Genomic DNA, 25,852 nt, shown 5'->3' with positions numbered 1-25,852 from the left:
AGTTGCGCAACAGAAATTGCGCTAAAAAAAATGTTGTGATCGTCGTACCGTTTATCATTTTAACCGTTTCAAGCAGGTATTTCTGTGGAACATCGACTGAGCCATTGATTGTGTGCTTTTTATCCTTTCTTCGTCATCTTCACTTATATATCAAAAACATTGTGTCTAACAAATAGCTGTTGATTTTAAATATATCGAAATAAAGAATTTAAATTCACTAAATGGGGATTTGCAAGAATTTTCATCTAATTTCCCGTTTTTAAATCTAAATCATGGATATATTTTGTTTGTTATTTGTTTACATCCATCCGAGAAAAATGTAACATTTTCTCATTCGCATGGACTCAAAAGAAGACTATGTTTTACATGAACATTCTAAAAACACAAGAAACAAAAAAAAAACGATTTCATTTATAATATATATTTTGTTTTAAATATACAAAACAACTTTTTAGCTTGTGCCATAGGCCAACCGACTTACGATTTCTATATATATATATATGTATGTTTTTTCTCTTTAATTCTTCATCTGTTTTAGCAATATTTTTAAAGTAAACGTGATTATTTGCTACTTTGGCCACTCTACATGCTTTTTTTTCTTCATCATCATCATCTACAAATTCTTAGAAAATTGAGAGCAGAGAGGACAAAAGATTGGATTTGTGAAATACTTCAAGTCATTTCACCAGATCTTAAACTAATATTGGTTAAAGAAGAGCCACAATCTCGAAACTATAAGTCATAAAATCAAAAGTAAAATAAAAGAGATTAGGAGATAATGAAAAAAGAATAAAAAAAAATAAAATCTTATAGAACACGTAAGTTTCCTATAGCTGCGTGCGATGAGAAAATGCATCGATTTTGTTCAATCTGTTTCTAATTAATTCGGGCAAAATTGTTGTTTTGTGCAATAATTGCAAAAAGTAAACATGAGATTTTATTAACTAATTACTCTTCTTCACCTTTTTGTTCCTATAAACAAAATTCAATTTTCTTTAGCTTTATTTTACAGTTATTGACCGCAGTCTTTCTTGTGTGTATGTGTTTTTTTTTTTCTAACAATTTTTTTTCTAGATCCATTTTGGATATTATTTGCAAATTGATTACGATTTATTTTCATTTTTTTTTTGTTAAAAATTTTCATCACAACGAACAAAATGAATGATTTTCCATCGATAACTATAGATGTTGCCATTGGGTTGGTATGACATTGTTGATGGATTCAGCCGAACGAGCGATGTCCTCGTGAAGACCGTGATTAAGCCAAAGCAAATTGAGCTTTTGATATCGTTCTGGACACAATTTCAATGGGTTACCGCGTCGAAGACCTTGATCGGTTTCGCCATACTTATCGAGATAGGGCGGTGGTACAAATGAGCCTTTGTTCACGCCCAACAGTAGCACATCACATTCTCTGATGCGCAGGAATATACCAACACCGGCACCACATTCATGTGCATGATATGTGCACGCGCCCACCGTTGATCCTTCAATCTCGTACTGACAACAGTAGGTCATTGAGCATAGAGTCACTCCGCAGGCCAAACACATTGTCGGATTACGTGATGATTCATCGCGATCATTGTTTGGACACGAAAATGTAAGCACTGTATTGATTAGATCACTGTAATCCGTTGGTAGATCGACCAATTTTCGCACGGGTGGCACACATGGCACCAACACCGTTGTTAATTCAGCCCGTTGCTTCGTTCGGAACTGTTCAATGTCTGGATGCATTGCCAAATTGCTCATGAATGAATTGATACTATCACATTTCAGGTAAGTTTCGATATCGCTGCTCAAGCCCAGGTACTCGCACATCACCTCAAATCGATCACCGTCCGAATCGAACATCTCATCGGGCAAATCAATGTCGGTCAGATGTTGGAATAACAAGCATGCACAGCGCAAAAATATCCGACTCTCATCACGGATCGCCTTCATAATGAACTCTTTTAGTTGTTTCTGGGTTTTGTTTGCAGCTGGCGGTGCGACGCCGGCATCACGTGCATCGATCACATAGAAATTGTGATTGTTATAGAATTCAATGAGCACATCTGTTTCCGAGTTGCTGCTACTTTCCGTTTCACTTGGTGTTTGTTTGTCTTCTGAGGCTGCGTTCGAGGTTACGGTGCTCTCTTCGACATCCATGTAGTAATTGTATGCATCTTCTTCGGCCTTGACACTCTCATCAATGTTGTGCAACACCAGAATCTTTGTGATTAGTGCCAGGAAAATGGTTTTCAGCAGATAATGCTCGAGCAAAGTGCCATTTGGAACGATACACTGTCGTGTTCGGGCATACAAAACCGATGGTGTGATAAAGATGAATGTGACCAACATTCGGAATAGATCCCATTCGATGAAGCAACTGCTGCTGTTCATAAACAGGGTGGATAATTGACTGCGTAGCAAAGCAAGTAATTTAGCGGCAATATCATCGGAAATGGTGGTCACAAGCAATCCACTCTCACGAATCAGTCCCGATAAGCAGCTCGTTTGCCGAATCGACATTTGTCCTTTCATCGGTTTGTTCAGCGCACGCAAGTACATCTCCAATGTTTGAATTGTATACGAGCACGAAATCCATGTGACAAGATGTGGTTCGGCTTTTTCATCGGCAGACGTATACGGAGCGGCTCGTTTGGCTGAATTTGCGAATTCACTCACATACTCCAGAAGCTCGGTCGGCAAGAGTTCGCGTGAAGTTGGCGGTGCGAGTTTAACAAACGCTTCAATGCTTGTGAATTCCTTGACAATTGATTCCAAATCGGGAAGTTTTGTGACGATATCGTCTCCGATCTCGGGCATATCGGTGATCAGCTGCAAAGCACCGTTGTAATTTTGCATGAAATACAACCACTTATCGAATGGCATCGGTTCAATGTCATCGTTCGTTTGAGTGCTGCCGGACTCTGACTGTTGTGATGGCAAAATGCGAGATAGAGCCGGTGAAATTGGAATCACTGCATTGCTCAAGCATCTGCACAATGGACACAAAAACTCTTTCTTATCGGTTGTCATGCCGGACTGTCGGTTTCGATTTGGTCGGCGATTTTCCTTCAACACTTCATTGTTGAAATACTCTTTCCAGCAACTGGCATGCATCACATGGCCACATGAACTGGTGTGTGGATAGGAAATTGTGTCGAGCGGTAGCAAAACATGGGATTTTTGAACGAATGCCGAGTAAACCATGCATGGGCCATTGCTTACGACTGCATCTTCAGAGCACAGAATACACGTAACCATCAAGTCTTCGACAAAATGATGTTTTCGATTTGGACCCAAGCATATTTGCTTCGCCAAATGATTATTTTCTTCTTCTTGCCATTCCATGGCCGATTCGTTCTTGTCCTGCACCGCAGTAGCGGTGGCCTCAAACAACTTAGCATTCGACGACATGAAATTCTTTTGCGCACTTGCCATTTGTGCCATGATTTTTGCACGACGTTCAGCTGCTAGTCGGGCACGATCTTCTTTTTCGGCCTTTTCCGCCTCAGCAGCACTACGATCACCCGAATGTTCACCGCTACCGGTGGCCGTTTCTTCACTTTCCATCTGCTGGTTATCGGATTGTTGCAACGTTTTGTATCGACGAACCGTCCACAAGATCAGGTCACGGTGAGCTTCAACCTATAGCGAATGGAAAAGTTTCGTAAATAAAATAGATGACGAATGAATTGATTTTGAGAATGTTTGTCTTACTCTTGGACTATTGATTAACTCCTCCATCAATGGCAATATATCCCATTTGGCAGCACGTTCATAAAAGGTGAAAAATGGATATGCACTGCTTTCTTGCTCTTGCACCGCATATCCAATCAAATGCAGCACCTGGATTCGAATAGAATCAAACGTTGACATTATTTGATACATTCCTTTGACATGAACAGTCAAAAGTACACAATGACCTACCTTTTGCAAATGGCTCTCCGAAAAGCTTCTGGCCTTTAAGTCGATGGCACGCTTTAAAACGGTGTGCATAATCAGCAACATGACATCGCATTGAAGTAAATTCGCCAACATACTGAAAGCAAAAGGTGTTAAAATTTGAATTAGAAATTGACATCGTTATCGATCAGTTGAAATTCATTGATTTATATCAATTGAAATCGGTTTTGTTCTACAGACAATGATGGGGTTAAAAAATCTTCTAAAATGCATCTTAAAATCGGCTTTTGATTCATACCTAAACAATGGTGTAAGTTGTGGCAGTTTTGGTGGTGGACAGCAAACCAATTCTTTTTTGGCTTTTCGTCGTTTCCGTTGCTCTTCCTCGGATTTGCTCTTTTCCTCCTTTGTGTAGTGATAGAAGTACATGTTGTAATCATCAAAATATTGCGGTTTCAATTCATAAACGCCCATCTTATCGGATTGTGTCGGTTTTTTGAATACAGCAACGCTATCAATAATGTCCTCGATGCCTTCCTCATTCTGGCAATCGGGCAGTGTTCGACTCAGTTCCGAGTGTGAATATGGTTTTATGCAAAGATACTGAATGATTTCCTTTTTGATTTTATCTTCTTCCGTGACCATACCAACACCGGGAACATGACGTTCACCAACGATTACGATTATCAATTCGAGCAGTTCATCAACCATGTTAATGACCTGACGAATGCTATCCTCTTCCGGATTCTGAAGTGATGTTTGTTCATAGTCTGGACTGGCCCAATTGATCAAATTGAATTTATTTACGACATGAATCAAAAATTCATTGCTTTCAATGAGTGATGCACCAATTTGCAGGGCTACAATGTCTCGATCCAACATTTCAGCACGGCATTTAACGTTCCGATAGAAATACAATTGATTCAATAGCGAGTAGCCATTTCGGCGCCACATTCCAGCATGTACTTGAGCAACCATTGTTAGGGTACAAAGAACCGGTTCGATAATTTGATCGGGTTTGGGTTCGATCGTTTGATCCGGTTTCAATTTCTTCACGGGAACTGTATCAAAGGTTAAATTGAATTTTTCTAGGTGCAAATATAGACCGGCAAAAAATCGTGATAATGGTAAATGGATTGAAACCGGTTTCGAGCCCACATCGTACATCAAGCACCAGACGCTGTGATCGGCCAACTCTTTGATCTCCGACGTCGTTTGTGACACAATAAAATCGGTTTCGGTGAGTGCACTCATCACCATTCGGTAGACTTTGATCAGTACGATACGATCACTGCTGCACCAATCCAGCACCAACGAAATCACCGGCGCTAATTTGATGTGCAAATTGAATGCGGATTCCCATTCCGGTTCGTATTCCATGTGCTGGCCCGTTTGACGGAATACACTGTCCATGCCTTGCATTTCGCGCAACAATCGAATCAGCATCTGCACACCGTGCAAGAAATTCGAACGCAATCCATCCGTCCAAACGGCCGGTTTGAAGCTCAAAATGTACTTGATGTCGTACAAAATGAATGCGGCCCGCTTAAAAATGTTCATATTGCCGGCGTTTCGTGTGAATTGTAGCACCTTCTTCTTCACATATTTCTCTATTGATTCCGAATAGAATGTGTACATTAGCTTGTAGAATGCGTCTTCGTTCGCAATCAGATGTTGGGCTATCGATGGCACCGTAAACAGTTGCACGCTCATCGAGACAATCGAAAATGAGTGATCATGATCATCATGGCAAATGAAATCTTGCATAATTCGTGTATATTGTCGGGTGAACATAACCGCAAGTGTCTTTTTGTTTTCGTATTCCATCAGCATGCCAGATATCAGGAGATGGTGCCAACTGGTTCGTGCCGTTTTCCATAGCATCGAATCATTGGTTAGAATTTCACGAAGACTGTAATCGGTGCTTTGTTTCAATATTTCGCAGAATAAAAACCGAAAAACGGCATGACGTGTGAGAAATTCTTGAAACCAGGCCAACAATTGCAGCGAAAATTGCTGATAGGCGACATCGTTTTTGTGGAGCACAGCAACTTTCAGAACGGTCGGTTTGATTGCAACCGTCGATCGCATCGACTGATTTTCAATGTCATTCTTCAGTTTCATACACGAACTGAATGTCGAACACTTAACAACGGCTCGACCTTCACGATCGATTGTTGACACATATTCAACGGCGTCTTTTTGCTGCCATCCAACAATTCGTGTTAACGTGTTAATCACTTGATCGAACGTATGCGTTTCATCGTTGTACAACACTGTACAATAGACGTCTTCATTTTGTGAATCCATGTTTTTGATGCTGCCATTCGCTTCGATTTTCAACGATCTCACGCAGTAATTCAAAATTGCGTCGAATACAATTTTGCAACGATCCCGCATTCGTTCTGTTATAAAATTACTTTGTAACATCTTTTCGCTTCCCTGCTGTTGTTGTTGTTGTTGTTTTGTTTTCGGTGAGTGGGGAGAGAAAGAGAGAATTCGGAAGCGGAGATTAGTTCAATGTCAAAAAATACTCATTTTCTTTGAAAATAAAATAAAATAAAACGAAAAGTGACAAGGTCTTACTTTGTGTTCATCACAGTAGTGGTCTTGTTTCCATGCCTCGTTATCGCCACAATCGCAGCATCCCCCGCCCGCACTGGTTCCCATCTTGTACTTGTGATGACGATGTGCTGACTGTTTGAAACAATTCACGCATAGTACGCAAGTTGGATCCATGCCGCATTCGCGACAACTGTAAAATGGTTCGTTCATTTTGAACACTCGCCCACAAACGGTCGACGCATTCTCTTCGCCACGGATTTTGGCCAGCACCGTTTCTGGATTATCGCCGAATATAAACTCCTCAAGAACATCGATGATCGCATTTTTTGCACCTTGCTCATCAAAACTACATCTGGCTGGAAAATAAAGGCGAAAAAATGAGAATGAAAAAAAAAAAAATACGAGCAATAAAGGCAATTCATTCTTTCAATCAAGAAAGCGCAATTTGTAATAAATGTAAGGAAATCATGAGATCGTGCACTGTGTGTGTGTGGAATCAACAAACTATGAGGTCATTGCTCAATTCAATCATATGCTAGATAAAGACGAACCGAACACTGTCAACGCTCACACTTATTGCGTATGAAAATATTTCATTCGGATATTTTTGGCTCCGGTTACAGCTGAATCATTCAGTTGAATCGTTTGTCACACGCTCTGTCTCCCTTTTTTTTCTTGCACTGAGCAATATCTTCACGATTTCGTGAAATGCGGTAGTGCGCGCAATTTACTCTCATGACTTCGTTTTTCTATGGAAATGCACACACTAAATAATAAATGGGAAACACTTACCCAGATCGGAATATTCAGCTGTTTGGTCGATGGTGAAGAAAAATGGTGAGGCAGCTTGAAAATATTGCATTAAATTTGGCGACTCTAAACTGGCCGCTTCGAATTTGCGTCGCCATTCTTTCAACGGTTTTTCCGGTAATTCGCTCGTTGACTCCGATATTTCATCATAATCATCCAAACCGATCATAATTTCTGTTGGATTTTGCTATATATTTTCTTCGGGCTGATGATCAAATTTTGTGTGTGTTTCTATTTTACTAGATTTCCTTATCAAATTCTATTGGTGACGTACTACTGTGGATGGAAAAAGAAATGTCAAAATAAAAAGAAAACGCATTAGAAATTCTCACTTTCGTTTCGTAAACGTATCTATCGTGTTGACGATCCTATTTTTGAATGAACAACAAGAACTTTGTTCATTGAGCAGAAAGTCTCATAATAAATGTCATATCGTGGCTAATGCGATATTATAAGAAGAAAATTTGTTTATTCACAAACACAGAAAACACGATGACTTTGTTTTGTCTCCGAATTGAGCGCACATTTCCATTTGAAATGACTAAAAATATACACTTATACCGCACGCATTACAAAAACGGACACAGTCACACACACACACACACACACAACACATCAAACACACGCATATCAATACATAGAAGCGAAAAAAAATATATTATACACAATTTCATGCGGCGGAGATTGTTGAAATTGTATAAACCACATTCACTTCGTTTGCGGTTCTAAACTTCATTGCTAGACAAACACGCAAAATGAAACAAATACGTCACACACAAATCTACAGTTTACGATTAAATCAAGACCGAAAACGTCGGAGAAGAGGAAATAAAAAAGATTGTTGTTGTTTCAACGCAAAATTTCGTTAGTTCACTTCCACCACCAGGCAGCACGAAATGAAAGTGAGCTCTGAATTAAATTGAAACTGAATGAAAATTGCATGATTCGATCTTGGCAACTATAGGAATTTATTGAATCTATAGTATGGTATAGCTTTGACTCTGTGGGTATAGTCAAAGCACCAAAAGTGCATAGGAAAAACGTGTGGCGACTGAGTTAAGAGGCACTTTGAGTCGTCGTTGCCGTTGTTGTCGTCGTCGTCGTCGTCGGCAACTACGAGATTGTTTGTTGAAACATTGCATTCAACCAATGCTGTTAAACATGTGTTTGAACCTATTTGCAATGACAATGACAATCCCGAATCAACTATACTATACATCGCGTAATAGACGATAGATATTGCATAACCTCGCGTTTGTGCAGGATCCAAGGCTAGACCTACAGATGAAGGGAATCTCGATGCCGCGAGAAATGTTTCGTTTTTTTTTCATCATCATTTTATTGATTTTAAAGTTTTCCAATAAATTCACTGAGAGAATTTCTTTTATTTCGAATTGAGAACGGGTCATTTGATACAATAAAAGAAGTACTCGTTCAATTCAAGTTGAAGCTTGTTTAGTCTATGTAAAAAGCTATTTTTTAAAGGTGAATTTCTGTTTGATCAGCCGATTCAATTCATGATATCACTCAAACGGAATCGTTTACAATGATAATTCGATATAATTGCATTATTTTGATGTGTAACAACAAAACTACACACACACACACTCGCTTTTGCGGCCCATTTCAATTGTTTACTGCGTCGTCACAATTTGTTTGTATTGAAAGTCAGCCGTCACATTTTGATTGGTGCTCATTCGCTTTTGTTTTTGGTTTGTTGTTTGGCAATCACAGAACAGAACAAAAAAAATTCACACTCGCACACGATGACGATTGCTTAAGTGAGAATGATTTACTACGTAGTTCTTCCCTATACTACGATAAACACGCTGAGAGTTCATTCTCGGTTCTTTGTTTAGCGCGACGAAAAATGTTCCTTGATTGTCATTGCCTTTCATTATGTTTATTGTGACTTGATTGAATCGGGAGAGAATCGCGATGCGTGTGCGCGCGCTCACTCTCACATAGTTCAGGATGATAAAATACGAACGCTTCAACAAATATAGATCCATCAAAAATGCGGATGTAAAATTGTTCATAAACGAAAGATAGAACAAATTATGGCCATGCACGGAATATCAAAACTAATGATGAGGAAATTGCATTTCGAAATTCGCGTTAATTGATTGTTTTAGATGTAAAAGCCTTTTTTGTTGCAGCCAATCACATAATTGACGGCGATCAAATGGAAAATAGAATCACTTTTCAGCACCAACGTGTACACACAATAAAATATTCAAAATAGGAAAAAATAGTTGGTACGGTTGTCAACGTTGTTTCAAATGCATACACAAAACAAATGCTCTCAGGCTCTGAATTACAGTTGGACTTTTGAGTCAAACACTGACCACCGTACAACAACAACAACAACAACAACAACAACAACAACAACAACAACAGTAGCAGTAGCAGTAGCAATACACTGAGGCCCCGGGCACAAGGTACGGAATTACTGTAATCATGTAATGAAATCTATTGTTGTTACACAGAAAACATGACACATAGAAAAACAAAAAGAAATACCAAACGCTTTACTCAAACAAAAATATGAGTGTGACGACACAAATCATTTTTTACTTTGATATCAACAAAATGGAGTACATACACAATACTGTAAACTTTCGTTTCGATTTGAATTTGCTCAAAAAATGATAAATAATGTTCGGTTGTTTGCGGTCAAATGACTTCTGGCACTTAATTTCCTATTGAAATTATCACATTCACGCAGAACACACTGACACCCCGTACATTTGCCAATCTGACACACCATTCACAGTCGACATATAGCAAATGCATATGAATATGGTTTTATTTTATACAAACATTCACACAACACACACCAATATTAGATTGATGATACTATATTCTCAAATTTGCGATCCGAAATGTATAAAACAAATCACGTACACATGAAAACAAACAATTGATATTGAAAACGAGCGAACAACTGTTTTATTTGGGCCCTTTAGCTAAAACTAATGTTCTGTGTGTAATGTGTACGACAACGTCACTGACATTCAACGATTCAAGTACTTTTATTTTCGAGTGGTTAATTGTTTATTTTGGATTTATGCAATCAAACAACATCATCTTTTTTTCTTCCTTTCTCTCTCAACAATCAAATCATCATTTCACTTACTTTGGATGCACTGGAATTCAAACTTTCTCTATAATGTTTCTGCGTTTTTTTTCCTTTCTTCTAACAATCAGCGAAAGATGACGAAAAAAATTTCATCGAGGAAACGAAATCGATTTTTTCTACTAGATTTCCTAAATCGTACAATTTAATCAAAACAAATTGAGAAGCACATTTATTCCCTTTGAAAAAAGAATTGATTCGCTTTTGTTTTGTGTTTGATATTGAATTTTTTTTTACAACGAAACGAACGAAAAAAATCCGAGCAAAAGAAATTTTTTTTTTTGCTTTTATTTTGTGAGTGCTATTTATAATCACGTCTTATTCGTATAAATTTTCACTTTCGCATGCGTCAAAATACTCGATGTAGCAGCAGCAGTAGCACGACTATTGTACAATTAATCTTTCATTTTTTTCCTTCTTCTTCTCACTGCTTGCGTTTTCGTTCGTACATTCACTGCTGTGAAGTGTCTCTCTGGCGCGTTTCATTCGAAATATCTGACACTTTGAATATGGTGGCGACGGTGCGATGATGTTAACGCAGATCCATATGAAATGCCACACATACGTAATTTCAGCTGCTGATGTTGTCAAAACATCTGTTTGCATCAAAACAATTCCATTTGGTGGACATAACCTCAATAATTCAATTCGACGCTTCGAACAAAGGGACGGACACAATGTTTTTGTTATTTGTTGTTTTATTGAAGGTAGCCGTATTTTTGTTGGCTATTCGTTATTATTATCTTACAAATGTTGCGTCGGCAGTTCATATCCGACGGAGGAAGCCAGTGAAGACGTTGATTGTACTCGGATCGGGCGGTCATACGGCTGAGATGATGACAATTGTCAAACAACTCAATAAGAAAAACTATTCACCGAGATATTATATTTTAGCTAGCACCGATTCCACCAGCGAGTCGAAGGTATTGGATTTTGAAGAGCCAACCACATCGAAAAATGACTATGAAATATTCCGTATCAAGAGAAGTCGTCATGTTGGACAAAGCTATTTGACGTCAGTGTTCACAACAATTCAATCCATTTGGCAGTGTATCCCATTGATTTATCAAGTACAACCCGATTTGGTGCTGTGCAATGGGCCTGGCACCTGTGTTCCCATCTGTTTGATTGCATTCATGCTGAAAGTCATTGGCGCAATTAACGTCCAATGTAAAATTGTATTCATCGAAAGCTTTTGCCGTGTTAAAACCGTCTCATTGAGTGGCAAGATACTCGTTTGGATCTCCGATTCTTTCGTCGTTCAATGGCCACAGCTCGTAAATTTCTCACCGAAAACCAAATATTTTGGACGGCTTTTTTGAAGCGAAACGAAATTAGAAGAGAAAAAGATTTTTAATGAATTGTAAATTCTTAAGTGCACTGATTTAGTTCTCTAAGCTTCATTCCCAAAGATTATTCAATAAAAATCAAAAAATTTGTTCATATGCAAAATTATAAATGGTTTTATTTTTTTTTGTATAAATTTATAATTTCTGTCAGGTCATGAAGGGCTGTTCGATGGGGATTTATATTTGGTGTATGAAAAATTCAACTTTTTTATACTCTAATGTTATTGTTTGTTTTTTTATTCCTTTTTTTCAACATTTTTTTAAGATTATTTCTATCTCTTTCCAACTGAGACCATCCTTCTCAATAGAATATCTCACACTTTCAAAGCTTGCAGTCCACAGCCGTAAACTAAAACACGCTCTAAATCGACGATTTGCAATCCCTTAGCGTCTGAAATGCACGAATACCCAATTTGTCTTATGTAAAAATCGCTTAAATCTACTCTCATTATCGTTTGGTCCACACTGACGGAATACAGGTATTTCTGATCCACAGAAAATTTGACACCATTGACTTGCGCTGTGTGATTGAATGGGAATTTTATGGTTTTTGAAACGGAAATATTGATTTCGTTGTTTGATTTAGCTTCGATTTGAAGTACTGAAATAACAATAGCCTGATCGTCTCCTCCGGTGGCGATGCAAATTTCGTTCGAATCGATAAAAATATCAAATGAATTAATTCCGCTATCGTGGTGTTGTACATTGAAAAATGGTTGTGAATTTTCATTGAAATTGTCTAATGACCAAAACGCAATTAGTCCATCGGTAGCCATAGTTATGAGGTAATTACATCCATTAAACTTAAAATGATACACATTTAGAAAGCATCGTCCATAAAACGTCGATGTATCCAATGAAATCGTACCATTTGCATATTTGAAAGTTCGAATGAAACCATCAGAGCATCCACCCACCAGGTTGATATCATTTTTTCCAAAATAAGCCACCAAACTCATGAATCGTGTTTCTGGATCAAAATAAATAATTTGTGTTTGTTTATTACGTTTGCGATCCAAATCACTAGACCTCAGCATAAAATCGCAGATTTCATGAAATTGCAGATTTTGTTGTTGATCTATTTGAATTTCCGTCACGCAAATTTGTGCCCGGCCACCGGCCGAAAAAATCAGCCATTTTTTCTTATCACTTGATTCATCTGTTGTCGCCAGTCGAAGTGAAAAAATTGATCTAATATTCGAAATGTGCACAACCATATCGAAATGATGTCGCAGCACATTATTCGGTTTGATCGTGTTAATTTCACTGAATTTCAACAGATTATCATCACCGCCGGAAACGATTAAATGTCGTTCACTGATCAATTGAATGATGCGCATTGTGTTACAAGGTCGCGAATGCCAATTATTCTTCGGAATGGTGAACGGTTGCAATGTGCTGTCGTGCAGATAAAATTGAACACAGTTCATCAATTTACTTCGAATGAAAAATAAGTATACTTTTGATGTTCGTCGGTCAATGTAGAGTGCCCAGGCACGATGACCACCGCCACATTCGAACTCAAAGCGATAGCTATTGTCAATGCGCCAGGCGATGAAATGACGTTCATTGAATCCAGCCAATAGTATGTTACGGTGCTTATCAATATGCAGCGATTTTTCACACCATTTTATTGGGATATCGTGTGTGGATATTAGTTCCAATTCTTGAGTCGTCGCATTGATTGCAATCTTTTTCACTCGGCTCTGATGACCCGCACACTTGAATTGAAGTGGATTTTCCATTGTAGTTCGGAAGATTGTTTTGCAACCTAAATTCCCATGCACATGCCAAAGTGTGTGTTTCAAGTTTAAAGTATCGGCGATTTCGATATACAAGTGCATATTGCCAAATCGATCTCCAATTACTAAATAGCTTTCGAATCGAGCTGCCACTGTGATCCATCGTTCTTTGCTCGGTGGCATTTGGAACGGTTGGTTTTTAATCACGTTGAACGTTTCATCGATTAATATAAGTGATCCATTGCCGCGAGCATCACAAATCACAAACTCCATTTCAGTGAGAAATTGCAGTGAACGCAACAATGGTGAGCTATCAGCTGATGCTTTTGCCAATTGATCGTGGTAGACTTTGTTGAATTGACCATTTTTAAATTGGTACATTGTCACAAACGCATAGCCAGCGGTGGCTACCAATGACTCATATGTTTCCAATACAGTTATTTTGTAGCCAATTTCCGCATCTGGCAAAGGCTTCCATACAATTTGAGATATTGTATCTTCTACTTTGCCATAAAATAATTTTCGTTTGTTTGTTAACATGACAACAATGCCATTGCCTTCCATGATTACAAGCTTATCGACATATTCGCCATCCCCGAAGTACTGGATTTCGATATTTTCACACAAATACTGTGTTCCATTCAAAATATCCTGCAAGCACGACTGATGCACATTGCCATCATTTCCACAGGCAAACAAATACTGTCTGGTTGAATCGTAGTCTAAATTCCATAGCGAAACTGAAGACGTCATCGGCTGTCGACTTATCAGGTGACCATCCGGAGACCAAACACACACATTACTATCTTCACCCACCGATATAATATAGACTTTTCCGTTGTACTCAATGATTTTATGGCTGAATATACGCGCAGTGTGACCGAACATTGACTTTGTCGGCTCAATTGAACAAACACGCCAATCTCTTGGTGCATCTGGTGGGAATTGCAATTTCCAAACTTTTACAGATCGGTCATCCGATGTTGTTGTGATGAGATTGTTCGCCAAAGAACAGTTGATGGAGAAAATGACGCCCTAGAGGAATATTGGATCTGAATTAGTACGATAGAATGATGAAAAAAGCAACAAAAAATCAAAATTGATTAAAAAAAAAGGTAGAAAAATCAACGAGTTTTCTGAATTTTAGAAAAACAGTCATTCGAAAGTCGTCACTTCTTCTCAAAAATGGTCTTACATTGTGGCCTGACAGCCGATGAAGAACTTCTCTTTGCAAACCACTTCCACTAGCGTTCCAAATGATCAATTCACCAAATGCCGTTCCGCCGAATATTGTCGTTTCAGCCCAGTCATTTCCGATGATAAACGAACAGTATAGCGTACATTTGTCGGTGCATGAAGCCTTGTGCTCAATACGCCACTTGCCATTTATATTCACATTCAATTTGCTGGCCACGCTATGCGCTGATAGAACACAAAATGAAACTTCTTCGCTTGATATTGGTTTATAGACTTTGATTGAGCTAATCCAGTCACTGAGTGTTAAATGCGTAACTAATTTCAAATGCTTGTCGATACTAAGAATAAAAATGGCCACTTCTCGTCCTCCATGGACCACTACATATTGAGAGTCCGATTCATTGTGCTCGTCAAACGATGAAATGCCATAGATTTTGCTTCGAAAATTTAGGCTGATTTGCCGATGCACCGTCTGGTTACTAGAATCCAAATAGTACTGATGCAACTCATTACCAACACCTGGAAAGAGGAAAAAAGAAATCGAAAATGGATAAGAAATATTTAATATTGAAAACTGTATTAAGACTTCTCACCGGTCAGTAGACAATCGGGCGATAAAAGTTTGATGCCAATCGAATCGGCAACGGTAATCATGTTTCGTGTGAATGGAAAATACTTTTGCAAAATATTACCGTTCACATGGTCACAAACACATGAACTGACATTTGCGAGGATTGGGACACGAAAATCAATTATTATCCTACGTTTGAAATGATAAAATTGTTATTGTTTCCAACTTTAAATTTTTTTTTTTGGTTGTTTTCATTAAAATATTCTTCATGAAATTAAATCAGAAGAAAATTTACCTTCACAAAAACATTCAAACAAAATATTGAAATAAAATCGAATAAACAATTGCAGTCGTCTTATGCTATCAAACATTAACAGTGTATCTGTGTTTCGTGTTTGACAGTTCGTTGGCTGTCAAAATTGTGTACAAATGACGTTCGATAACATTCGAGTGTCCCAAATTGTTTATAAACTTGCCAACAAAACATTTGGCTGAAATTTTACTTTTTAATACGCAAAATCTTTTACTTAATTCAATTTTTTGCGCTTAATGCGAATAAAAATCAGTAGAATTGATTGTTCAAAAACGAGTTCCGGTTTGAATGTGCACGGCGAAAGTGTTGAAAGTGGAAAAATTGGTGATGAAATTATTGAACAGCGTTTTGACGATAAATTGCGTTGGATAAAAGGCCAGAGGTTACAGTGTTTGTGTGTGTTTTTTTTGCATAGTTCCCGAAAATAGTTTGTCAATTTTCACACGAAAAATTGCAATTATCATTTTGAATGTGCACCAAAGACACTTCGTCAAAATGTCATGGTTTAATATAAATGTGAACGATAGTTTGAATAGCCTAAAAGGGCAAATATCAAACGTTTCAAATGTAGTGCATGATGTGTTCACCGAAGGGATACTAGAAGAGGAACCGATACCGAAAAATGCTAGCGAACCGAGCAAAGCAACCGGCGATGATGAGATTCTGATAGGTCTTGAAGAAGCCAATAAGAAAATTGATGAATTGAATTCACTGTGCGAAACAAAAGATAACGAAGTAAGTGAAATTTGTGTGTGTGTGTGTCGCCTCATTGGTGTCTCTTGACACCAGCCGGCAATGGTATTATACGCATAGATAAAAAAAACACGCTGTGAATCGAAAAAAGCGAAAGCATAAAAACGCAAGGAAATCATGGGAACTCACTGATAACGATTTGCCTTTGTTTGACTTGGGCTTAAACTGCTTTTCAAGCAACAACAATGTTGTACAATAAAAAGAATATATGTAAAGCTGAAAATCACTGAAAATTTACCGACCGTAAAATTGTTTGCACAAAATGTGTCATATCAGTGGTTAAATAGAATTCAAATTAGACTCGAAGAAGGTGAATGAAAGAAACGACTCTTTTTTGGTTCAAACGCCCTTTTTTCTAGACAAATTTAATGCTTCTGAAATTGTCTCATTGTTTTCCGAGCATTTAATGTTTGAACAAGTTTCTTAATTTCGTTGCGATGGTGAATATAGAATCGGCTTACACGATCCATAAGTTTGGTATTATCTTGCGGCCTGCGATTGTTTTCAATGGAGACATCGTGAGATAAGTAGAAACGTTCACGTGAAGTAAAATGAATCACTCATACAACGATTGCTCCGTTAAATTCCCAAGTAAATACAGGTTTTTCTTATCTGCCTGTCAAGTTGGGCGATTACGTGATAATTTTGTAACATCATTTCAATCTTAAGAAATCATTGAAAATTCGTCGCAAATCGTCTCACTATCTACTTTAAAATAGCCACTTTGCGCGAATCGCTTACGGTGTTTTATAGTGAAAGTATTTTTATAAAATCAATTTCATTCCAGATTGCAAGGTTACGACAGGAGCTTGAACTCTCCAAAGGAACGTCGTCAACAGCAACAGCAACAGCATCGACATCGGCACATAAATCGGTAAGTTTTTAACATTTTTTCTAAGCATGGCAACTACGATGATATGATAAATGGGCCATTTTACAGTACAAACTTATTTTTATCGAATGCCTGAATTGAGGTTAACAGTAAGAATACAGAATACGGAGTTTATACGGCATTCAATTTAAATTGAGGTGTTTCAGAACATTTGTGAAAATAGACAAGATTCAAATATTTGCTAAGGCAAGGTTGGCAAGTATTTGGCAAATGGTGTTTTGGCCGATACAATGGCCGCTTTTCATAGTATGAAAGAGACGAAAAAATAACTGTTGTAAAAATCTGTAACAAAATAAACGCGAAAAACTATCAAACTAACAATGTATATCCGGCGGTGACAAAAATTATTTCTCGAAAACAGCTACACATAACGGTCACATTTATGATAAAGGTGTATCCCCCTGGATCGAGCATACACTTTCATCGGTGTAAAATTGCTCATAGCATTTTTTTTTCAAGTGATCCGATTATTATCTGTACTCGATTGACATCGTTAAATTGATGTGGTCTATGCGTTGACAACCAAATATGTTGTTTTTTCTATTTTTGTTGGAGGGAGACAAAATCTACCGAGAAAAAAATGTGTTTAAATCGTTTGTTCTATAAAACATGTTCTGTTCCTTATGTTGTTGAATCATAACCAATTTGTTTTGAGAGAAAAAGATAGATAGATAGATAGATAGATAGATAGATAGATATAGAGAGAGAGAGAGAGAGAGAGAGAGAGAGAGTGAGAGAGAGAGCGAGCGAGCGAAAAAGAAGAAGTTAATTTGGTAAAAAAAACATATTTGGTCTCTATGTGACTTCGATAATAACGACATCAGCGCGACAACGCGGATGGAAAAAAAGGTGTAAGGGAACAGACGTTCTTAAACAAATAACTAGAAACCGATATTTGAACAATACACACGCACCAACGTCTTCGTCAGCTGGATGATGAGCTAAATTAAATTGAACAGATCGTCGTGCGCTCGTCAAGCGCTCAACCATTTTTATAATTTTTGTTATCGAGACATATTTGTTTGACAACACCTATGCGATAAGATAAGCGAAAAAGCCTAGAATCTACTACACATTTATGCGATATGCATTGTATCGTGATGAGCAAGCGCAAGTCGCAACCGTTATTTTATATCCGTTTTATTCGTTGGATTTTATGAAATCATTGATTTGAAGAGGTTTTCCAATACTTTTTTTGCCCTATTCCATTTCCTAGACTCTTTCTTGTGCACATTCATACCCAAACAGCGGTGGCAAAGAAAATATAATTTCAAAATGCATTTCAATCGAATAGTTTTAGCGTGAAGATTAAAATTGCGCACAAAAGCATTAAAAATGAGCCCATAAAAGAACTAGTAATCGAAATGTTTTTGAGAGAAGAAAAAAAAATTTATATGCGCATATCACGAACAACGACACAACAAAATTTATAATTGTGTTGTTTGTACCTATACATATTTCATGTGTTCACAAACCAGAGAGCCCATTCCGAATGCATTTTACGAGCTCATTGTTCAGACGATGATGTATGTTGTTCTAGTGTGTGAAATTCTAAACGAAACATTTCATAATTCATTTGAATTGATTTGAAGAAATAGTTTGCGCTTTATTCGATCAAGTACACAGCAACACGTCATCCTTTTCAACGTGTTGCCCACTTTAATTAACATTATTTCGACCGTTTTGACTAGCGATGGAATTCCATTTATTATTGCGAATGAACGACAGTTATCGCTGTTTTGCGACTAACCAAAGCTAATAGTAACAAGAAATGGCCGCACATAACGGCAAATCATACAGGTTGCGCGAATCGGCGAAATTGAAATTTATTTGTTAAAATTGTATCTTGGATAGAGTTGCGCAAATCGCAGGAAATACACACATTTAAACAATCTGTTTGAATTTTATCGAATCAATTCGATCGAAACCAATTGCAATCATTCAATTTCATTAAAGTTCATGATTTCATCAGGTAATATCGAGTGCTTGTGATAAATATTTAATTTTTTCCGTGTTCTTAATTAAAAAAGCAGAAAAAACGCGATGCGATTTATGCGCATTTCCCATTTGGTGGAAATGTGTTGCAAAGACATACAAAAAAAAAGTCGGTAAATATGGATGTCATCGACAAATGGCGCAAATTGTCGCAGGTGTAACAAATAAAAGTGTCCGTCTATCAATCTTAGCGGCATATGATATGGATAATTCCATTGAAAATCAAAGGCCCCATATTCGTTATCAACGAGTCAAACTAAAAAAGCAATAAATAATATCGACATTTAGATTGTTTAGCGTACACAAAGTAATTTATGGTCGATTCAACTGGATTCTAATCAATATCGATATGCGGCACAATATCGTTGTTTCGATAAAAACAAAATTGTAATAAAATTTGTTGCAAAGCGGTGCGCGAAAATAAATCATTTCGGCAATTTCAAATGGGCTTCTTTCTCTACTAATCGCTCGCTGTAATCTTGTTGAAACTTACAAAATCTATTTGACCGTTATCAGATGCATGTTTGACTCTTCCACATATACATCGCGCACCATTATCGAATTCATTATCGGCTTCAAATCTAATTGCTGCTAAACATGAGTCATTTTTAGGTTGTATCAACAACACACACGTTTGATCAAATAACGGACCCAATTTCATGTTAAAGGGAACCCTAAGTGATTTTATGGCGAAAATACCGAGAGAAAAAAAAACAACAACACCTTAGTTGAAAAGTAAATGTCAGCCCATGATAATTGATATGCGGGCGCTTCGATATCAATTGCGATTCGTCATCATTAAACCTTTTCACGAAAATCCCGATGTGTTTACGCACTTTGGCCGCATGTATTTCCACTTATTCAAATAGAATCATAATAATTGGCCGTATGCATGTTTTTTAATGTTGAATTGCGACCAAAAATGAAGAGACGCGCATACTTATCAATATTCAACCCCAGCAACACATAGAGAATCGGCCCGATATGCGGGAGTATAAAATGGCTAACCACCTGTCGAAATGCGGTACATTTAAATTTTTACCGTCTGACACGTTTGTACGTTATTGTCGTCAACGTTGTCGTTGTACACAGGTGATAAATCGAATTGTGCGCTGAGCGTCAACAAGCTGGTAAAACCCCAGTTCATTTTGTGTTGGTGTGAACGAAATAATTTCTTTTCTTTTGGAAAAAAATAAAAAGAGAAATCGAAACAAAAGAACAGATAAATTCAACAATGGTGGCCGAAAGTAAAGAATACAAGAAAAAAAAATGTTATAAAAATAACGAAGCAAGAAGAAAAAGAAGAAGAAGAAGAAGGAGGAAAAAAAACTCGCGCGCAAAAAATTCTACTTTGAAATTCAATTTTCCAAAGCAATCGAGCTTGTGTGTGAGCGGGTGCGCTCTCGAGCACGCAGTAGCAATGGAATAAAGCACCTAAAATAAGTTTGAAACTTATGCAAATTTGTTTGTATTAACGCGTTGTATTTATCTTTTTGTTCGGTAATTATATCGACAGCGTTTTTCCGTTTGTCTCTTCTTTGAACCGCGCTCGCGCTCTGTATTTGCTTTTATTTTATTCTCTTTTTTTTCGTTCATTCTTTTCGAGCTGCGTCCATAGGGTACGTGTGTATCTTGAACGTCGTTGTTCCTCAATACACAAAGAACATGCACAATTTATGAATTCATAGGCGCTTTGAACGAACACCATTGTCTTTTCAACTTTGAAAAAATATTGTATGAGAATTTTGTGATAGAGAATTTCAACGTTTTGCGTGTGTATAGAGAGATACATATGGAATTAACGAAGACAATTCAATTCAGTGGTGGGCGAGTGAGAAAGAGAGAAAGAGCGCACACACAGTGTGCAGTAGCAGGTGAGTTAATATTTAATTTACTGTTGTGTTGTATTGTACAAGCGTCGAAAAAAAAAATTATTGTTAAATTTACTTCGCGCAGGCCGATTGCACAAGTGCAATTCATGCTCAAATGAGGTGCAACATTGAGAAGCATTAGTTGAACCAATTTTTGTTTCTTCTAATTGAACTGAAGAACCATTAAAAACAGCCAATTTACTCAATCGTTCATAATAATGAGGATTATTTATCCCGATCGCAACTCATTTTCATGTCTTCTAATGAAAAAAAAAGATCAAATCCAAAAGCCCTCCAATTAGCTGGTACCTTATTAACGTTATAACTGTACTCATTGGCCAGTGTGCGAGAATCGGCAAAGAAAAAAACACAATCGCAAAAATAATGGTACTAGAAACGGAAAGCAGCGACCGAGAATGTTGCACATTTCCCATGCACTCGACACAGTTTCTTTTTCTCTTCATTCTCTGTGTTCCTCTCTTCACTGTTCTTTTCCATCTAATTTTTTATGTTTTGTGCATTTATGAAAATTTTTACAACTCTAAACAATTATAATTATGTGCTCATGTTGGTTACAACAAATTTATTGTGTATATAGTTTGGTGCCATGCAAAACCGTTTTTTTTTATTATCGTTACGAAGAGATAGTGTGTGCCTTTCGCATACAATTCCATTTGTTTGTTTTTTTCGATTGTCATTTTTGCAGTGCATGTCGTTGCCATTTTTTTTTGTGTATTCTCTCGTCGCATTTTTTCCTGTGTCTATTTCTATTCTATTTGCTGAAAATCCGTCGGTTGTTGTGCTGTGTGTGTGTGTGTTTTTTTTCGTCGTTGATTTAATTATGGCTTACTTTATATGCAGTTCTTTTATTATGTGCTAAACCTTGCAAATGACACAATTTCATAAGTTAGGGTTTTTCGCTTTTATTCGTCGTAGTATTTTTTTTTTCGTGTTTTGTTCCAGCTTGTCGCTGAAATATTTTTTTGCTTTCGATGAAGTAATTTCGATCATTATTATTTATTATGACCAACGAAATGATTTATTTTATGTGTACGACAACATTCAAGCACTATTACTCATTCTGACCCATTGCAAAGACATCGTATCTTCTTCCGATAGTTCTTCGTGTGACAGTTTCCAAGAAACAACATACCATTTGTAATATTCTTCGGTAAATGCTAATCGCTTTTAGCTCGGAAAATTACGCAAGAATTCGTTCAATGTATTTTACAAAGAGAGAGAAAAAAAGAACTTCTTTCTTCGGAAGACAACACATCGATATGCATTTTAATTTTTTGTTTGTTCCATGTAAAAACAGGCGATAATTTCCATATTCAAATTATTCACGTTTGTCTCAAATATTGACACCACGGTGTCATCATAACGGCACATGTGCGCCCTATATAAATTTCACTTTTTTTCTTCTATCAAATCATATTTGTGTGATCTCTTTTCTTCTCTCCCACCTTCTCTCTCGATATATGATGTTGAATTTCCGGTTGCGACCGGATCGGGATCAATACATCAATATTCGTCGATATAAATTGAATAATACTTGGCACATTTCGGTTATCTTCGCTTTTATCGGCGATGCGAATCAAAGATAGCAGATGCAACAAACACGTTTATAGCGTCCGGTAGCTACTTCTGCTGCTATTGCTCTCACTCGCCACGCGACGTTAACGCTTCGACAAAGGCTCGTGACGAAAATTACACATTTTCAGCGAATGAGAATGCATTTGTTACAATAGCAGCGCAGAGAAAAAAAAAACATTATTATTATACATTCAATCAAAAACAACCTGTTTCGGAAGATGCAGTGAGTGTGCGATTTTGCAGCGTCGATAAGGGCCATAAAGTAAATGAAACATCGTTCATCCGTTGAAATATTATTATGGATGTTAATTCACGGTTTATTGACTGCTTTAATATTGCACACTTGAATCCATGGCCCATATTCAACTGGAAGTGAAAACATATGGATACGGTTTTTTTCACTCTTCCCATGTAATGAAATACCTGATCACAATAGTTATTTAATTTGTTTTTTTTCTTCCTCTCTAATTGTTTGGTTTCGACGGAATTATCCGAATATCTGCCCATTCAAATGAGATTGTAAACCAACGACAATTACAAACAACACATTTAATTCATCATACTGAAGTGTGACCGATGATTGTTTCTCTTCTCGCTTTTTTTCTCTGTCTCCAAAACGGCGAATGCCATACGGACAAAAAGTATGTAAGTGGAAAGGCATGCGTCGTCTAATTCATGATCATTTGTTCAACTACATCTCGTTATTCACGCACTTTCATTTGTTTGTGATGAATTAGAACGACGTCCACGATGACAAACGAATGCAATGATCTCCAAGAAATCGGCTATTGTTGGTGAAATTTGTGATTTTTTACGAATGACAGAATTTGAACTTGTGAAGCAAATGGAAATGAAGTAATTTCATGAAGATCTAAGCCAAATGACAAACTCGTTTGGGAAGAGGAAGGAATGAGTTCTTCACAATTTTTTTTTCATTTTGTGGCTTAGGATAGAAATTGTAGATGAAGTTTAGTATCTAGTAGCGTAAACAAAGAATTTGTGTTGTTTCATTTAGAAGAATCTTACATAGTAAAAACATTTCTCCTTCGGTAACCAAAAAAGTCTGATTCAAAAACTAAAGATTCAAAGTAATGAATAACCAAAAAAAAAAAATGACTTCTTCAAAAACCTTCACACCGAAAACACATTTTCAGACACAGTTAAAAAATTCATTGAAAATACGATCTGGTCGATGATTTTTTGATGCATCAGATCATATCTGCGTCATAATTATTTTCAATAACCTACAAGTTCGTTTCTCACGACGACTGTCTATTCCGGCGGTGCTGCTTCTCCATTTGGTGTTCCTACACACATTTACGAGCCGATTCGATGGCTTCGTTACAAAATATTTCGTGCCAATTGCGTAGTAATTTTGTTGGATGTGTTAATTGAATTGGTTAGCACAGTGCATATGTAATCCACATGACTTTTCGACTCTTATTTTTCTTCTTCGTCCAAACTCACGAGATTCTTGCGTCTCCAAGAAGTGCCAACGATGGAAATATGCTCAAAATAGAAATCGAACAATTTATGCTAGCCCAGAATTGATGGCATCATCTCCCCTCTCCCTCGACGTATATTTCGTGTCATTTCGGGCAGAATATTACTTTTCAAGCGTCAAACATTTAATATTAATTAGAAAGTCACAATACAAATAGCATAACGCATAACTGCTTAGCGAACATTTGCTGCTGAAGAGATTGTTAGAAATCAATGTCGCCGATATGTGCCGAATTGTCTCGTTTTATTTGTTTTGCGTTTAAAAACAACAAAACCGGACGATACAAATGGCCAATTTGCAATGGCACACACACACAGTCACACACATGCGCACGCAGTCGCAATTCGAGTGTGGATTCTTTGCGCCATTTAAATAGGTAGTTTTGTCATTTCGTGGTTGGTCAACTATAAATAGAAATCAAATAAACATTGCATTGCAAATCGGTCGACAGACAGCCAATTAGGATGATGAAGTTGTGGATTTCACGCGTGTACACGCTTGCTGGCTCGCTCGTGCGCGTACTCGTACCGTTTTCTTTTACAAATACACCGCATCTTCATTTTGACGGTGCCGTTTGGCGTGAGCCAGTAAACGCTTCATCACAATGGAACGTAAATACAACTGTGTGTAATATTGATACCTTTGCAGATGCCTATCTCGTGAGCTGCTACGTTTTTCAGCCGGTGGCAAATGTGTGAAATTCTAGAAAATGTGTTAAGTGCTTTCGCCTTTCCTTTCGAATCGTCATCATCATTGCGGGCCGCCTGTCACATTTACTAGGAACATCTTTACGGAATCAATTGTATTCATGTGCTGGCCCAATTTTTCACTTGGTTTACGCCATGAATGAGTTTATTCTGTGACAAATTGACCATTCATATATTTTCGAAGCAACGATCACTTGATAGAACACGGATTATTTCGAAAAACGACCGAATTTCATAAACAAGGGAACGCCGCCAGTCTGGTGGACAAATGTTTTCATTTAAAAATGACAAAATCATTCATTGATTCAATTTTGTAGTACTTAGTTAAACAACGATATTACATACAGTGTTCGGTTTGTGCGTGTGAGTGTGTGTGTGCCCCGGAATGGAATGGTGTTAAAATTATACACATGAAAAATAGCTGTCATTAGGCATTTTCTCATGTGGAACATTGTTATAATTTTGGTTTTTTTTCTGTTGCCCCTTTGCCATTGCAGTTGTGGTGTTGCTTCCGAGCCGTGCCGTCGTTGTTCAATGCTCACTAAAGAGTAAACATAATTTTCCATCGAATGGGCGAGAAAACGAGGAATAGAAAAAGAGAGAATGAGACGCGCGAAAAGAACGGCATTAAAATGTTTGGTTAGAAAAATGGATTGTCAGCATCGCACCAAGCCGCATGTCAAGCCAATGAAGCCCATTTAGAATCGAGTACTATGTGCTCGCTAAATAAAGCAAACATTTGATTGAATTAACCAAGGGTACGTAATTGATTCGAATGTCTTTCTGACTGTCTCTATCTCTGTCTCCGGTCGTGCGTTCACTCTTCACTAAAACTTGAGTAATTTGTGTCATTGAATTGTTGATAGAAAATGTCGAAACCGAAAACCGCAACAAACTTGAACCAAAATGTGTTCGTCGCGATCTCTCTCTCTCTCTCTCTCTCTCTCTCTCTCT

The 25,852-nt window shown here is 37.4% G+C and overlaps 4 protein-coding genes across 22 annotated transcripts in view; 2 read left to right on the top strand and 2 right to left on the bottom strand.

Annotated features, from left to right (window-relative positions):
* Positions 1-405: 405 nt before the first annotated feature.
* Positions 406-11,010, bottom strand: LOC129565951 (E3 ubiquitin-protein ligase UBR1). Of its 17 annotated transcripts, none has more exons than XM_055441357.1 (7): positions 10,409-11,010; positions 7,252-7,545; positions 6,481-6,815; positions 4,193-6,339; positions 3,919-4,030; positions 3,709-3,837; positions 406-3,636 (listed from the first exon to the last, which is right to left on the bottom strand). In XM_055441357.1, the coding sequence occupies exons 2-7, from the start codon at positions 7,436-7,438 to the stop codon at positions 1,180-1,182; spliced, it is 5,367 nt and encodes a 1,788-aa protein (XP_055297332.1). In that variant the 5' UTR covers positions 7,439-7,545; positions 10,409-11,010; the 3' UTR covers positions 406-1,179. The 17 variants fall into 17 exon arrangements, with proteins under 17 accessions (XP_055297332.1, XP_055297325.1, XP_055297326.1 ...); XM_055441350.1 differs by having other exon boundaries at positions 7,252-7,542; positions 10,409-10,877; XM_055441351.1 differs by having other exon boundaries at positions 9,875-10,864.
* Positions 11,011-11,085: 75 nt separating this feature from the next.
* On the top strand, positions 11,086-11,860 carry LOC129565958 (UDP-N-acetylglucosamine transferase subunit ALG14 homolog). Its single transcript, XM_055441376.1, has one exon. It carries the CDS (start codon positions 11,086-11,088, stop codon positions 11,728-11,730), a length of 645 nt encoding a protein of 214 aa, XP_055297351.1. The 3' UTR covers positions 11,731-11,860.
* Positions 11,844-15,659, bottom strand: LOC129565954 (WD repeat-containing protein 6). 2 transcript variants are annotated; one of them, XM_055441369.1, is made up of 4 exons: positions 15,563-15,659; positions 15,290-15,456; positions 14,695-15,215; positions 11,844-14,534 (listed from the first exon to the last, which is right to left on the bottom strand). In XM_055441369.1, the coding sequence occupies exons 2-4, from the start codon at positions 15,348-15,350 to the stop codon at positions 12,072-12,074; spliced, it is 3,045 nt and encodes a 1,014-aa protein (XP_055297344.1). In that variant the 5' UTR covers positions 15,351-15,456; positions 15,563-15,659; the 3' UTR covers positions 11,844-12,071. The 2 variants fall into 2 exon arrangements, with proteins under 2 accessions (XP_055297344.1, XP_055297345.1); XM_055441370.1 differs by lacking the exon at positions 15,563-15,659 and having other exon boundaries at positions 15,290-15,466.
* Positions 15,660-15,672: 13 nt separating this feature from the next.
* The window catches only part of LOC129565953 (uncharacterized), a 28,337-nt gene continuing 18,157 nt past the window's right edge, over positions 15,673-25,852 (top strand). Inside the window, exons 1-2 of one of the 2 annotated variants that reach the window (XM_055441368.1) lie at positions 15,673-16,315; positions 17,121-17,207. In XM_055441368.1, the coding sequence (XP_055297343.1) occupies positions 16,076-16,315; positions 17,121-17,207 (327 nt within the window). In that variant the 5' untranslated portion in view covers positions 15,673-16,075. The remainder of the gene's footprint in view (positions 16,316-17,120; positions 17,208-25,852) is intronic. The other variant, XM_055441367.1, reaches the window with a different exon arrangement.

The sequence above is a fragment of the Sitodiplosis mosellana genome, unplaced genomic scaffold, assembly GCF_009176505.1.
Source record: "Sitodiplosis mosellana isolate CC-2019 unplaced genomic scaffold, AAFC_SMos_1.0 Smas_scaffold_3, whole genome shotgun sequence".
Lineage (NCBI taxonomy): Eukaryota > Metazoa > Arthropoda > Insecta > Diptera > Cecidomyiidae > Sitodiplosis > Sitodiplosis mosellana.
This window is presented reverse-complemented; position numbering and strand designations above follow the sequence as displayed.

What these genes read in the sequence shown, in the direction of transcription:
- LOC129565954 (XM_055441369.1), bottom strand. Translation starts at nt 15,350, where the DNA reads ATGATTACCGTTGCCGATTCGATTGGCATCAAACTTTTATCGCCCGAT. An exon ending in GCCCGATTGTCTACTGACCG is followed by an intron (nt 15,216 to 15,289) that starts GTGAGAAGTCTT and finishes TCCTCTTTCCAG; the next exon opens with GTGTTGGTAATGAGTTGCAT. An exon ending in ATCGGCTGTCAGGCCACAAT is followed by an intron (nt 14,535 to 14,694) that starts GTAAGACCATTT and finishes ATATTCCTCTAG; the next exon opens with GGCGTCATTTTCTCCATCAA.
- LOC129565951 (XM_055441357.1), bottom strand. Translation starts at nt 7,438, where the DNA reads ATGATCGGTTTGGATGATTATGATGAAATATCGGAGTCAACGAGCGAA. An exon ending in AGCTGAATATTCCGATCTGG is followed by an intron (nt 6,816 to 7,251) that starts GTAAGTGTTTCC and finishes TTTATTTTCCAG; the next exon opens with CCAGATGTAGTTTTGATGAG. An exon ending in AGTTAATCAATAGTCCAAGA is followed by an intron (nt 3,637 to 3,708) that starts GTAAGACAAACA and finishes CATTCGCTATAG; the next exon opens with GTTGAAGCTCACCGTGACCT.
- LOC129565958 (XM_055441376.1), top strand. Translation starts at nt 11,086, where the DNA reads ATGTTTTTGTTATTTGTTGTTTTATTGAAGGTAGCCGTATTTTTGTTG.